Raw genomic sequence first — 15,231 nt, 5'->3', positions numbered from 1 at the left:
ATCATCCCAGACCCTCCCATCGCCCCCTGGGTTACAGTGACCATTATGAAGTGTTGATGTTGGATTGAGTTTGTAGACATGCTCCTAATTGTGTGTCCATTCTAACAGGTTTATGTGACACATGGCACCCTACCCCAAACTTCCAGGTGAGTCGTCCCTTCATTCACTTCCTAAATATTAGATTGAGATGGCAGAATGCATTACGGAGCGGAGTGTCCCAGGGATCGGTGCTGGGGGGATGTACGGAGTGGGGTGTCCCAGGGATCGGTGCTGGGGGGATGTACGGAGTGGGGTGTCCCAGGGATCGGTGCTGGGGGGACGTACGGAGTGGGGTGTCCCAGGGATTGGTGCTGGGTGATGTACGGAGTGGGGTGTCCCAGGGATCGGTGCTGGGGGGATGTATGGAGTGGGGTGTCCCAGGGATCGGTGCTGGGGGGATGTACGGAGTGGGGTGTCCCAGGGATCGGTGCTGGATGATGTACGGAGTGGAGTGTCCCAGGGATCGGTGCTGGATGATGTACGGAGTGGGGTGTCCCAGGGATCGGTGCTGGATGATGTACGGAGTGGGGTGTCCCAGGGATCGGTGCTGGGGGGATGTACGGAGTGGGGTGTCCCAGGGATCGGTGCTGGATGATGTACGGAGTGGGGTGTCCCAGGGATCAGTGCTGGATGATGTACGGAGTGGGGTGTCCCAGGGATCAGTGCTGGGAGGGACGCACGGAGTGGGGTGTCCCAGGGATCAGTGCTGGGAGGGACGTACGGAGTGGGGTGTCCCAGGGATTGGTGCTGGGGGGCTGTATGGAGTGGAGTATCCCAGGGATCGGTGCTGGGGGGATGTACGGAGTGGGGTGTCCCAGGGATCGGTGCTGGGGGGATGTACGGAGTGGAGTGTCCCAGGGATCGGTGCTGGGGAGATGTACGGAGTGGGGTGTCCCAGGGATCGGTGCTGGGGAGATGTACGGAGTGGGGTGTCCCAGGGATCGGTGCTGGGGGAGATGTACGGAGTGGGGTGTCCCAGGGATCGGTGCTGGGGGGACGTACGGAGTGGGGTGTCCCAGGGATCGGTGCTGGGGGGATGTACGGAGTGGGGTGTCCCAGGGATCGGTGCTGGGGGAGATGTATGGAGTGGGGTGTCCCAGGGATCGGTGCTGGGGGGACGTACGGAGTGGGGTGTCCCAGGGATCAGTGCTGGGGGGACGTACGGAGTGGGGTGTCCCAGGGATCGGTGCTGGGGGGATGTACTGAGTGGGGTGTCCCAGGGATCAGTGCTGGGGGGACGTACGGAGTGGGGTGTCCCAGGGATCGGTGCTGGGGGGATGTATGGAGTGGGGTGTCCCAGGGATCGGTGCTGGGTGATGTACGGAGTGGGGTGTCCCAGGGATCGGTGCTGGGGGGATGTACGGAGTGGGGTGTCCCAGGGATCGGTGCTGGGGGGATGTACGGAGTGGGGTGTCGCAGGGATCGGTGCTGGGGGGATGTACGGAGTGGGGTGTCCCAGGGATCGGTGCTACAAACACTATTTCAGTTACACGTGTAACTGAACAGATCACATAGTTGGTTTGTGTTTGAATTTGTTTGTTTCGGATGTTCCCTTAACCCTCGAGTCTGACAGGAATTCCTGCACCTTTTGTGTGAAGTTTGTCGGGGCCCTGATTATAAGTGCAGCTGCTTTTTAACTCCTGGGTGAATATTTTGTAACTGAATTAAGGAAGCACGACAAGCTTTAACAGGACAATTAATGTTTCATTATGTTTATGGTCATTCTGTGATTATTGATACGTTTTCTCCACCCCCTCCCTCTGCACAGAGAATGCTCGGAGCAGGGGCTGTGGAAGGGTCTGTCTTTGGGCCTCTCACCAACACATCTTGTAGAGAAGGTGGGTACAGCACTGGTTACAGCACTGGGTAGGGCACTGCGTGCAGCACTGGGTACGGCACTGGGTGCATCACTGGGTATAAGAACATAAGAAATAGGAGCAGGAGTCGGCCATTCGGCCCTTCGAGCCTGCTCCGCCATTCAATGAGATCATGGCTGATCTTCTGCCTCGACTCCATTCACCGGCCCTTTCGCCATATCCCTTGATGCCTTTACTAGTCAGAAATCTATCGATCTCTGTTTTGAATATACCCAATGACTGAGCCTCCACAGCCCTCTGGGGTAGAGAATTCCAAAGATTCACCACCCTCTGTGTGAAGAAATTTCTTCTCATCTCAGTCCTGAATGGCCCACCCTTTATCCTGAGGCTGTGGCCCCTGGTCCTAGACTCCCCAGCCAAGGGAAACATTCTCCCAGCATCCACCCTATCAAGCCCTGTAATAATTTTGTATGCTTCAATGAGATCCCCTCTCATTCTTCTGAATTCAAGAGAATACAGGCCTAGTTTACTCAATCTCTTCTCGTACGACAGTCCCGCCAACCCAGGAATCAATCTCGTGAACCTTCGTTGCACTCCCTCTATGGCAAGTATATCCTTCCTTAGGTAAGGAGACCAAAATTGTACACAGTACTCCAGGTGTGGTCTCACCAAGGCCCTATATAATTGGAGTAAGACTTCTTTACTCCTGTACTCAAATCCTCATGTAATGAAGGCCAACATACCATTTGCCTTCCTAATGTCTTGCTGCACCTGCACATTCACTTTCAGTGACTCATGTACAAGGACACCCAAGTCCCTTTGAGCATCTGCATTCCCCAATCTTTCACCATTTAGGAAATACTCTGCCTTTCTGTTTTTTCTACCAAAGTGGATAACTTCACATTTATCCACATTATATTCCATCTGCCATGTTCTTGCCCACGCACTGAGTCTGTCGAGATCCCCTTGAAGCCTCTTCACATCCTCTTCACAACTGGCACTGCCACCTAGCTTTGTATCATCAGCAAATTTGGAAATGTTACATTTAGTCCCCTCATCCAAATCATTGATATAGATTGTGAATAGCTGGGGCCCAAGCACTGATCCTTGCGGTACCGCACTAGTCACAGCCTGCCATCCTGAAAAAGACCCGTTTATCCCTACTCTTTGTTTTCTGTCTGTTAACCAATTCTCAATCCATGCTAGTATATTACCCCCAATTCCATGTGCCCTAATTTTGTTCACCAACCTCTTGTGTGGGACCTTATCGAAGGCCTTCTGAAAATCCAGATACACCACATCTACCGGTTCCCCTTTGTCTACTCCACTAGTTACATCCTCAAAGAACTCCAATAGGTTTGTCAAACAGGACTTCCCTTTCATAAATCCATGTTGACTCCGCCCAATCTTACTATTAGTTTCTAAGTGCCCAGTTATTGCATCCTTTATAATAGATTCCAGCATTTTCCCAACTACTGATGTGAGGCTAACAGGTCTGCAGTTCCCCGTTTTCTCTCTCCCTCCTTTCTTAAATAGCGGGGTTACATTTGCTATCCTCCAATCTGCAGGAACCGTTCCAGAATCTATAGAATTTTGGAAGATGACAACCAATGCGTCCACTATTCCAATGGCCACCTCTTTCAAAACCCTAGGATGTAGGTCATCTGGTCCTTGGGATTTATCGACTTTTAGTCCCATTACTTTTGCTAGTACTGTTTTTTTACAAATAATAATTTCTTTAAGTTCCTCATTCTCGCCACACCCTTGGTTTTCTCGTATTTCTGGGAGGTTTTTTGTGTCTTCCTCCGTGAAGACAGAAACAAAGTATTTATTTAATTTCCCTGCCATTTCCTCATTCCCCATTATAAATTCTCCTGTCTCTGACTGTAAAGGACCTACATTTACCTTCGCCAGACTTTTCCTTTTCACATACCTATAGAAGCTTTTACAATTTGTTTTTATATTTTTCGCTAGTTTGTGCTCATAGTCCCTTTTCCCTTTCTTTATCAATTTCTTGGTCCCCCTTTGCTGATTTCTAAAAATATCCCAATCCTCAGGCTGACCGTTTTTTTCTGGCAACTTTATAAGCTTCCTCCTTTGACTTAATACTAGCTTTAATTTCATTTGTTTTTATGCCCAAATGGGTATGGCACTGGGTGCATCACTGGGCACTGCACTGGTTACAGCACTGGGTATGGCATGGGGTACATCACTGGGCACTGCACTGGTTACAGACTGGGTGCAGCACGGGGTACATCACTGGGCACTGCACTGGTACAGCACTGGGTGCAGCACGGGGTACATCACTGGGCACTGCACTGGTTACAGCACTGGGTGCAGCACGGGGTACATCACTGGGCACTGCACTGGTTACAGCACTGGGTGCAGCCGGGGTACATCACTGGGCACTGCACTGGTTACAGCACTGGGTGCAGCACGGTGGTACATCACTGGGCACTGCACTGGTTACAGCACTGGGTGCAGCATGGCGTACATCACTGGGCACTGCACTGGTTACAGCACTGGGTGCAGCACGGGGTACACCTGGAAGGAGTGTGCTTTGAATCTCTGTCCCAGCTGAACCCTTTGAAGCCCTGGTACATGACAGCTGAGAGCAGCTCTATCTCCTGGCCCACTTCAGTTTCATGGGGTTGGACACAGTGGAACTCACAGTCACCAACCAAAGCAGTGCTGGTGGCTGAAGTGAGTCAGTCAGACCACAGGTGCTTGAGGGAAGAAATAGAGGCAGAAATCTGAGGGTCCGTGCCCTTCCTGCGGGGTGGGGTAAATATCGTTAAAGAGACCGAGCGCCCCTGAGAATCAGCGGGAAGGACAGGCCAGAGAGAAACGACTCTGTGTTTCATGTATTGTTGCACTGTGACACTGGCCTGTAACGAGCCGTGAAGTGACTAATCTTTCTCTCTTTTCCAGGGGGAGGATGAGTTGCTGGCTGTTCCAAAGAAAGTATAGCTGAAAATAAAAGAAGAAAAGGTTCAGAACAATCCTGAAAATAATCATGAGAAGCGATGATTTAAAGCAACCCATCACACACATCGCACGGGCCTGATCCTAAACACAACGGGCAGAGGGGAGGGAGTTTACACATATTCATGCTCAATATTGTGACGATGCCTCAAACAAATTCATCAATAAAAACTACGTAATCAAATAAATCATTTGCCTCGAGTCTCCAGAATGTGGATTGCTGAATGTGCAAAGTTCTGGTCCACCGCAAGGAATTCCAGGGCCCTGTCCTTGTACATTGTTTTGGTTCTATAAGTTAATTCTTTTATTATCATTTGGCCCAGAGATGGGGCTCAGCTGTAAGGTGGACCTGCTACAGTTACCATTTAAATACTGTTCCTGTGCATACAGTGAGCAACAGGAATGGATCTCTTCCAAAGCAGGGAAGCTGATATTACGGATCACCCAGCGGTGTAATGCGATGTGTGTAGAGGGGGGGTGTGTAGAGGGTGTGTGTGTAGAGGGGGTCTGTGTAGAGGGGGTGTGTGTAGAGGGGGTGCGTGTAGAGGGTGTGTGTGTAGAGGGGGTGTGTGTAGAGGGGGTGTGTGTAGAGGGGGTGCGTGTAGAGGGTGTGTGTGTAGAGGGGGTGTGTGTAGAGGGGGTCTGTGTAGAGGGGGGTGTGTCTAGAGGGGGTCTGTGTAGAGGGGGTGTGTGTAGAGGGGGTGTGTGTAGAGGGGGTGTGTCTAGAGGGTGTGTGTAGAGGGGGTGTGTCTAGAGGGGGTGTGTAGAGGGGGTGTGTCTAGAGGGGGTGTGTGTAGAGGGGGTGTGTCTAGAGGGGGTGTGTCTAGAGGGGGTGTGTAGAGGGGGTGTGTCTAGAGGGGGTCTGTGTAGAGGGGGTGTGTCTAGAGGGGGTCTGTGTAGAGGGGGTCTGTGTAGAGGGGTGTGTCTAGAGGGGGTCTGTGTAGAGGGGGTGTGTGTAGAGGGGGTGTGTGTAGAGGGGGTGTGTCTAGAGGGGTGTGTAGAGGGGGTGTGTCTAGAGGGGGTGTGTAGAGGGGGTGTGTCTAGAGGGGGTGTGTGTAGAGGGGGTGTGTCTAGAGGGGGTGTGTCTAGAGGGGGTGTGTAGAGGGGGTGTGTCTAGAGGGGGTGTGTGTAGAGGGGGTCTGTGTAGAGGGGGTGTGTCTAGAGGGGGTCTGTGTAGAGGGGGTGTGTGTAGAGGGGTGTGTCTAGAGGGGGTGTGTCTAGAGGGGGTGTGTAGAGGGGGTGTGTCTAGAGGGGGTGTGTCTAGAGGGGGGTGTGTGTAGAGGGGGTGTGTGTAGAGGGGGTGTGTGTAGAGGGGGTGTGTGTAGAGGGGGTGTGTCTAGAGGGGGTGTGTAGAGGGGGTGTGTCTAGAGGGGGTGTGTGTAGAGGGGGTGTGTCTAGAGGGGGTGTGTCTAGAGGGGGTGTGTAGAGGGGGTGTGTCTAGAGGGGTGTGTGTAGAGGGGGTGTGTCTAGAGGGGGTGTGTGTAGAGGGGGTGTGTAGAGGGGGTGTGTAGAGGGGTGTGTGTAGAGGGGTGTGTCTAGAGGGGGTGTGTGTAGAGGGGGTGTGTGTAGAGGGGGTTGTGTAGAGGGGGTGTGTCTAGAGGGGGTGTGTGTAGAGGGGTGTGTGTAGAGGGGGTGTGTCTAGAGGGGGTGTGTGTAGAGGGGGTGTGTGTAGAGGGGGTGTGTGTAGAGGGGGTGTGTGTAGAGGGGGTGTGTGTAGAGGGGGTGTGTGTAGAGGGGGTGTGTCTAGAGGGGGTGTGTAGAGGGGGTGTGTCTAGAGGGGGTGTGTGTAGAGGGGGTGTGTCTAGAGGGGGTGTGTCTAGAGGGGGGTGTGTAGAGGGGGTGTGTCTAGAGGGGGTGTGTGTAGAGGGGGTGTGTCTAGAGGGGTGTGTGTAGAGGGGTGTGTGTAGAGGGGGTGTGTCTAGAGGGGGTGTGTGTAGAGGGGGTGTGTGTAGAGGGGGTGTGTGTAGAGGGGGTGTGTGTAGAGGGGGTGTGTGTAGAGGGGGTGTGTGTAGAGGGGGTGTGTGTAGAGGGGGTGTGTGTAGAGGGGGTGTGTGTAGAGGGGGTGTGTGTAGAGGGGGTGTGTCTAGAGGGGTGTGTGTAGAGGGGGTGTGTGTAGAGGGGGGTGTGTGTAGAGGGGGTGTGTGTAGAGGGGGTGTGTGTAGAGGGGGTGTGTGTAGAGGGTGTGTGTGTAGAGGGGGTGTGTGTAGAGGGGGTGTGTGTAGAGGGGGTCTGTGTTGAGGGGGTCTGTGTGTAGAGGGGGTGTGTGTAGAGGGGGTCTGTGTAGAGGGGGTGTGTGTAGAGGGGGTGTGTGTAGAGGGGGTGTGTGTAGAGGGGGTGTGTCTAGAGGGGGTGTGTGTAGAGGGGGTCTGTGTTGAGGGGGTCTGTGTGTAGAGGGGGTGTGTGTAGAGGGGGTCTGTGTAGAGGGGGTGTGTGTAGAGGGGGTGTGTGTAGAGGGGGGGTGTGTAGAGGGGGTGTGTGTAGAGGGGCTGTGTCTAGAGGGGGTGTGTGTAGAGGGGGTGTGTGTAGAGGGGGTGTGTGTACAGGGGGTGTGTGTAGTGGGGGTGTGTGTAGAGGGGGTGTGTGTAGAGGGGGGGTGTGTAGAGGGGGGGTGTGTGTAGAGGGGGTGTGTGTAGAGGGGGTGTGTGTAGAGGGGGTGTGTGTAGAGGGGGTGTGTAGAGGGGGGGTGTAGAGGGGGTCTGTGTAGAGGGTGTGTGTGTAGAGGGGGTGTGTGTAGAGGGGGGTGTGTGTAGAGGGGGTCTGTGTGTAGAGGGGGTGTGTGTAGAGGGGGTGTGTGTAGAGGGGGTGTGTGTAGAGGGGGTGTGTGTAGAGGGGGGGTGTGTGTAGAGGGGGTGTGTGTAGAGGGGGTGTGTGTAGAGGGGGTGTGTGTAGAGGGGGGGTGTGTGTAGAGGGGGTGTGTGTAGAGGGGGTGTGTGTAGAGGGGGTGTGTGTAGAGGGGGTGTGTAGAGGGGGGGTGTAGAGGGGGTGTGTGTAGAGGGGGTGTGTGTAGAGGGTGTGTGTGTAGAGGGGGTGTGTAGAGGGGGTGTGTAGAGGGGGTGTGTGTAGAGGGGGTGTGTGTAGAGGGGGTGTGTGTAGAAGGTGTGTGTGTAGAGGGGGTCTGTGTGTAGAGGGGGTGTGTGTAGAGGGGGTGTGTGTAGAGGGGGTGTGTGTTAGAGGGGGTCTGTGTGTAGAGGGGGTGTGTGTAGAGGGGGTGTGTGTAGAGGGGGTCTGTGTAGAGGGGGTCTGTGTGTAGAGGGGCTGTGTAGAGGGTGTGTGTGTAGAGGGGGTCTGTGTGTAGAGGGGGTCTGTGTGTAGAGGGGGTGTGTGTAGAGGGGGTGTGTGTAGAGGGGGTCTGTGTGTAGAGGGGGTCTGTGTGTAGAGGGGCTGTGTAGAGGGAGTGTGTGTAGAGGGGGTCTGTGTAGAGGGGTGTGTGTATGGGGGTCTGTGTGTAGAGGGGGTGCGTGTAGAGGGTGTGTGTAGAGGGGGTCTGTGTAGAGGGGGTCTGTGTAGAGGGGGTGTGTGTAGAGGGGGTCTGTGTGTAGAGGGGGTCTGTGTGTAGAGGGGGTGTGTGTAGAGGGGGTCTGTGTGGAGGGGGTGTGTGTAGAGGGGGTCTGTGTAGAGGGGTCTGTGTACAGGGGGTGTGTGTAGAGGGGGTCTGTGTCGAGGGGGTGTGTTTAGAGGGGGTCTGTGTGTAGAGGGGGTCTGTGTAGAGGGGGGGTGTGTAGAGGGGGTCTGTGTAGAGTGTAGAGGGGTGTGTGTAGAGGGGGTCTGTGTAGAGGGGGTGTGTGTAGAGGGGGTCTGTGTGTAGAGGGGGTGTGTGTAGAGGGGTCTGTGTGTAGAGGGGGTGTGTGTAGAGGGGGTGTGTGTAGAGGGGTGTGTGTAGAGGGGGTGTGTGTAGAGGGGGTGTGTGTAGGGGGAGTGTGTGTAGAGGGGGTGTGTGTAGAGGGGGTGTGTGTAGAGGGGGTGTGTGTAGAGGGGTGTGTGTAGAGGGGGTGTGTAGAGGGGGTGTGTGTAGAGGGTGTGTGTGTAGAGGGGGTGTGTGTAGAGGGGGTGTGTGTAGAGGGGGTGTGTAGAGGGGGTGTGTGTAGAGGGGGTGTGTAGAGGGGAGTGTGTAGAGGGGGTGTGTGTAGAGGGTGTGTGTGTAGAGGGTGTGTGTGTAGAGGGGGTGTGTATAGAGGGGGTGTGTAGAGGGGGTGTGTGTAGAGGGGGTGTGTGTAGAGGGGGTGTGTGTAGAGGGGGTGTGTGTAGAAGGTGTGTGTGTAGAGGGGGTCTGTGTAGAGGGGGTGTGTGTAGAGGGGGTCTGTGTGTAGAGGGGGTGTGTGTAGAGGGGGTGTGTGTAGAGGGGGTGTGTGTAGAGGGGGTCTGTGTGTAGAGGGGGTGTGTGTAGAGGGGGTGTGTGTAGAGGGGGTCTGTGTGTAGAGGGGGTCTGTGTGTAGAGGGGCTGTGTAGAGGGGGTGTGTGTAGAGGGGGTCTGTGTAGAGGGTGTGTGTGTATAGGGGGTCTGTGTGTAGAGGGGGTGCGTGTAGAGGGTGTGTGTAGAGGGGGTCTGTGTAGAGGGGGTCTGTGTAGAGGGGGTGTGTGTAGAGGGGGTCTGTGTGTAGAGGGGGTGTGTGTAGAGGGGGTCTGTGTAGAGGGGGTGTGTGTAGAGGGGGTCTGTGTAGAGGGGGTGTGTGTAGAGGGGGTCTGTGTCGAGGGGGTGTGTGTAGAGGGGGTCTGTGTGTAGAGGGGGTCTGTGTAGAGGGGGTGTGTGCAGAGGGGGTCTGTGTAGAGTGTAGAGGGTGTGTGTGTAGAGGGGGTCTGTGTAGAGGGGGTGTGTGTAGAGGGGGTCTGTGTGTAGTGGGGGTGTGTGTAGAGAGGGGGTCTGTGTGTAGAGGGGGTCTGTGTAGAGGGGGTGTGTGTAGAGGGGGTCTGTGTAGAGGGGGTGTGTGTAGAGGGGGTGTGTGTAGAGGGGGTCTGTGTAGAGGGGGTGTGTGTAGAAGGGGTCTGTGTAGAGGGGGTCTGTGTAGAGGGGGTCTGTGTGTAGAGGGGGTCTGTGTAGAGGGGGTCTGTGTAGAGGGGGTCTGTGTGTAGAGGGGGTGTGTGTAGAGGGGGTCTGTGTGTAGAGGGGGTGTGTGTAGAGGGGGTGTGTGTAGAGGGGGTCTGTGTGTAGAGGGGCTGTGTAGAGGGGGGGTGTGTAGAGGGGATCTGTGTAGAGGGGGTGTGTGTATAGGGGGTCTGTGTGTAGAGGGGGTGCGTGTAGAGGGTGTGTGTAGAGGGGGTCTGTGTAGAGGGGGTCTGTGTAGAGGGGGTGTGTGTAGAGGGGGTCTGTGTGTAGAGGGGGTGTGTGTAGAGGGGGTCTGTGTAGAGGGGGTGTGTGTTGAGGGGGTGTGTGTAGAGGGGGTGTGTGTAGAGGGGGTCTGTGTAGAGGGGGTCTGTGTAGAGGGGGTCTGTGTAGAGGGGTGTCTGTGTGTAGAGGGGGTGTGTGTAGAGGGGGTGTGTGTAGAGGGCGTGTGTGTAGAGGGGGGGTGTGTAGAGGGGGTGTGTGTAGAGGGGGTGTGTGTAGAGGGGGTGTGTGTAGAGGGGGTCTGTGTAGAGGGGGTGTGTGTAGAGGGGGTCTGTGTAGAGGGGGGTCTGTGTGTAGAGGGGGTCTGTGTGTAGAGGGGGTCTGTGTAGAGGGTCTGTGTGTAGAGGGGGTCTGTGTGTAGAGGGGGTGTGTGCAGAGGGGGTCTGTGTCGAGGGGGTCTGTGTAGAGGGGGTCTGTGTGTAGAGGGGGTGTGTGTAGAGGGGGTGTGTGTAGAGGGGGTCTGTGTAGAGGGAGTCTGTGTAGAGGGGGTCTGTGTAGAGGGGGTGTGTGTAGAGGGGGTCTGTGTAGACGGGGTGTGTGTAGAGGGTGTGTGTGTAGAGTGGGTCTGTGTGTAGAGGGGGTCTGTGTAGAGGGTGTGTGTGTAGAGGGGGTGTGTGTAGAGGGGGTCTGTGTGCAGAGGGGGTCTGTGTGTAGAGGGGGTGTGTGTAGAGGGGGTGTGTGTAGAGTGGATCTGTGTGTAGAGGGGGTCTGTGTAGAGGGTGTGTGTGTAGAGGGGGTGTGTGTAGAGGGGGTCTGTGTAGAGGGGGTGTGTGTAGAGGGTGTGTGTGTAGAGGGGGTGTGTGTAGAGGGGGTGTGTGTAGAGGGGGTGTGTGTAGAGGGTGTGTGTGTAGAGGGGTTGTGTGTTGAGGGGGTCTGTGTGTAGAGGGGGTCTGTGTAGAGGGAGTCTGTGTAGAGGGGGTCTGTGTAGAGGGGGTGTGTGTAGAGGGGGTCTGTGTAGAGGGGGTGTGTGTAGAGGGGGTGTGTGTAGAGGGGGTCTGTGTGTAGAGGGGGTCTGTGTAGAGGGTCTGTGTGTAGAGGGGGTCTGTGTGTAGAGGGGGTGTGTGCAGAGGGGGTCTGTGTAGAGGGGGTGTGTGTAGAGGGGGTCTGTGTGTAGAGGGGGTGTGTGTAGAGGGGGTGTGTGTAGAGGGGGTCTGTGTAGAGGGAGTCTGTGTAGAGGGGGTCTGTGTAGAGGGGGTGTGTGTAGAGGGGGTCTGTGTAGAGGGTGTGTGTGTAGAGGGGGTGTGTGTAGAGGGGGTCTGTGTAGAGGGGGTCTGTGTAGATGGGGTGTGTGTAGAGGGGGTGTGTGTAGAGGGGGTCTGTGTGTAGAGGGGGTGTGTGTCGAGGGGGTCTGTGTAGAGGGGGTCTGTGTAGAGTGTAGAGGGTTGGTAATTCAGAGGGTAGAATAATGCTACCACCGTATAAACCTCTGGTCAGACCCTCTCTGGAGTACAGTGTTCAATCTGAGCATGACACCTCAGGGAGGATATATTGGCCTTGGTGGAGATGCAGATTTACTCGGGCTTGAGGATCATTGGAACAGGATGAGGCCATTCAGCCCCTTGAGCCTGTTCCGCTGTTCAAGTAGATGATGTTTGATCTGTATCTTAACTCCATCTACCCGCTTCGGTTCCGTAACTCTTAGTACCATTGCTCAATAAAAAACTAGCAATGTCAGTTTTGAAATTTTCAGCCTCAACAGCTTTTTGGGAAAGCTGAGGGAAACCAGTCCATGTTTTTTTTAATTTGCTTATGGGATGTGGGTGTCGCTGGCAAGGCCAGCATTTATTGCCCATCCCGAGTTGCCCTTGAGAAGATTGTGTTGAGCTGCCTTCTTGAACCGCTGCAGTCCGTGTGGTGAAGGTGCTCCCGCAGTGCTGTTGGGGAGGGAGTTCCAGGATTTTGACTCAGCGACGATGAAGGATCAGCGATATACTTCTAACCCAGGATGGTGTGTGCCTTGGAGGGGAACTTGGAGGTGGTGGTGTTCCCATGTGCCTGCTGCCCTTGTCCTTCTAGGTGGAAGAGGTTGCGGGTTTGGGAGGTGCTGTCGAAGAAGCCTTGGCGAGTTGCTGCAGTGCATCTTGTAGATGGTACACACTGCAGACACGGTCCGCCGGTGGTGGAGGGAGTGAATGTTTAAGGTGGTGGATGGGGTGCCAATCAAACGGGCTGCTTTGTTCTGGATGGTGTCGAGCTTCTTGAGTGTTGTTGGAGCTGCACTCATCCAGGCAAGTGGAGAGTATTCCATCACACTCCTTACTTGAGCCTTGTAGATGGTGGAAAGGTTTGGGGAGTCAGGAGGTGAGACACTTGCCACAGAATACCTAGCCTCTGGCCTGCTCTTGTTGCCACAATATTTATGTGGCTGGCCCAGTTAAGTTTCTGGTCAATGGTGACCCCCAGGATGTTGATGGTGGGGGATTCGGCGATAGTAATGCCGTTGAATGTCAAGGGGAGGTGGTTAGATTCTCGCTTGTTGGAGATAGTCATTGCCTGCCACTTCTGTGTCAATGAGGAAAACCCATCAAATGTGGAGCTAAGAAACAGCAAGGGGCAGAAAACATTGGTGGGAGTTGTTTATCGGCCCCCAAACAGTAGTTGTAATGTAGGGCAGAGTATAAATCAGGAAATTAGAGGCGCATGTAACAAGGGTAATATAGTAATCATGAGGGACTTTAAACTACATACAGACTGGGCAAACCAAATTTGCAGTAATAGTGTGGAGGACGAATTCATGGAATATATGGAAGGTAGATCAGTATGTTGAGGAACCAACTAGGGAACAGGTTATTTTAGATCAAGCATTGTGCAATGAGAAAGAGTTAGTTAATAACCTTGTAGTAAAGGGGCCTTTAGGGAAGAGTGATCATAATATGATAGAATTTTATATTAAGTTTGAAAGTGATTTAGTTAAATCCGAAACTAGGGTCTTAAATCTAAACAAAGCAAACTATGTAGGTGTAAGATTCGAAATTTTCAGCAATAATCACGCAAGAAAACCGGATAAAATAAGACTGTTTATTGACCAAAGTAAGCTTGCACAGAAAAACCTTTGATAAAAGGGCATACAAAATGGCCGCCGGGCCTCGTGATCAGTTTTCTGGACCATTTTATTTCTGTTACTGCAAGCCAGACAGGCTTGTGGATTGAAGACAGTAAGCCCGCGAAAGCCAGTATCTGGGAACCGAAACTCAGGGAAACAGCATACATATTCAATGGATTCTAAGTACAGGATGGGGCCCATCAAGATATGGGCGGACAATGCAAAAACACTTATACCCATTTATTATACAAAGGAGAAACTGTTTAACAGCCATCAAGGAAAATCTCCGGACCGATCAATATGCGAACCGAGTCGCGATGACAATGTAAAAGACATTATCAGCCAGGAAGGCCAGTTAAGTTATCACCGGCTCCCGTTACAAGACAAAGCGCCCCTGCAGAGATTTCTGCCCGTCAAAAATTAATACAAAGACAGGACTATGATTTGGCGGGAGATAAGACTGTCCCAAAAGAGTATAACTATGGATTGAAAGTCCATCAGAGACGGTCGGAAAGCAGCTTCTTCTACAAGGAACATTCGGAGGAAACACGATCGACGTTATCGGAGTGATCGACGGAACGAACGGACGAACGAAGGACGGACGGTGCCAGGATCGGCGCCTCTTCCACCTCGGTAGACTCGGAATCGATGAAGACGTTTCGTCTTTTTAAAGACGCTTCGGACGGACAATTTCGGTGAAAAGACAACGTGGTCGGTGTTCAGCCAGACAAGGCTCGGCCACAACGAGAAGACGACGAGGGTGGCCCGGGTACTGGGGTCGGGAGATCATCGACGACCCAGGCCGAAGGAGAAGAAACCCTCTGGAAAGCCACCGAGCCAGGCGGGAGCGAGGAAGGTCCTCGGCATACCATTCGGCCAGAGACCTTCAGATTCTCCCATTTGTATGCAGTTCTTCAACTGCTTGTAGCTGATCTTCAACCTTGACGAGCGCTCATCGAGGCTGTGTCTACCCCACCGCCTCGAGAGAGAGAGAATATCGACTGCGCCAGAAGTTTCCAAATCCACGTGATGACGGAAAGCGGTGCCAAAAGGCTGCGAACCCCCTTTTCGCGATTTTGAGAGTGGTGAGCATGATCCCAAGTTCCCCAGGTCGAAACTTAGTTTAGGTATAGGGGAGGGAGTTAAGGGTAATCGTAATGTGTTTTCCCTTTTACGATGTGCCGTGTGTTCCCCATTTCCATAGAGTCAAGTTCATAAATTTGTGCATGATTGTAGCTACTTTAATCTGTGCCTATGACATGTATTTTGTAATGCTTCAAACTGTTTAAAAATAAAAGCATCCATTTCGTGCTATTCAACCTGGTCTATTGAGTCCTTTCTCTGCACTACTGTTCTCTGCATCTAAGTCCAAGGTCTAGAACCGTAGGGGGGGTGGGTCGAACCACTCAAGGGTAATTATTGCACGAAGCCTGGCAGGAGACCAGAACGAGCAAGAGAAACCCCTTACATAGGTGTGAGGGGCGAGTTGGCTAAGGCAGATTGGGAAACTACATTAAAAGGTATGACAATAGAGAAGCAATGGCTAACATTTAAAGAATTTATAACATAATTTACAACAAATATACATTCCTTTAAGGCACAAAAACCCCACAGGAAATGTGGTCTAACCGTGACTAACAAGAGAAGTTAAAGATAGTATTAGATCAAAGGAAGAGGCTTATAATGCTGCCAAAAAGAGTAGTAAGCCTGAGGATTGGGAGGATTTTAGAATTCAGCAAAGGAGAACCAAGAAATTGATAAAGAAAGGGAAAATAGAGTATGAGAGTAAACTAGCGAGAGACATAAAAAGACTGTAAAGGCTTCTATAAGTACAGGTAGACTATCTTTTATCCGCACTTCTGAAAACCGAAAACCTCTAAAAACCGAAAGTTTTTTCGTGGAGCGTAAGTCGTGCACACGACATGACCCGAGTGGCGCCAAACATGACAGGAGTGGTCCGGGAGCTCTGCCTTTCCCTGTGAGCAGGGCAGAGGGTCACAGAGTTCCCTCCTGGGCAGGAGATTGCA

At 53.2% G+C, this 15,231-nt stretch overlaps 1 protein-coding gene across 2 annotated transcripts in view; it reads left to right on the top strand.

Moving 5' to 3' along the window:
• Nucleotides 1-5,029, top strand: part of LOC147101937 (lipocalin-like) — a 41,901-nt gene extending 36,872 nt beyond the window's left edge. The window contains exons 6-8 of one of the 2 annotated variants that reach the window (XM_085965953.1): nt 109-146; nt 1,808-1,877; nt 4,788-5,029. In XM_085965953.1, the coding sequence (XP_085822079.1) occupies nt 109-146; nt 1,808-1,877; nt 4,788-4,798 (119 nt within the window). In that variant the 3' untranslated portion in view covers nt 4,799-5,029. The remainder of the gene's footprint in view (nt 1-108; nt 147-1,807; nt 1,878-4,787) is intronic. The other variant, XM_085965954.1, reaches the window with a different exon arrangement.
• The last annotated feature ends 10,202 nt before the right edge of the window (nt 5,030-15,231 follow it).

Source organism: Somniosus microcephalus, chromosome 23 (genome assembly GCF_052327205.1).
Source record: "Somniosus microcephalus isolate GS21.2 chromosome 23, FLI_Smic_1.0, whole genome shotgun sequence".
Classification (NCBI taxonomy): Eukaryota; Metazoa; Chordata; class Chondrichthyes; order Squaliformes; family Somniosidae; genus Somniosus; species Somniosus microcephalus.
This window is presented reverse-complemented; position numbering and strand designations above follow the sequence as displayed.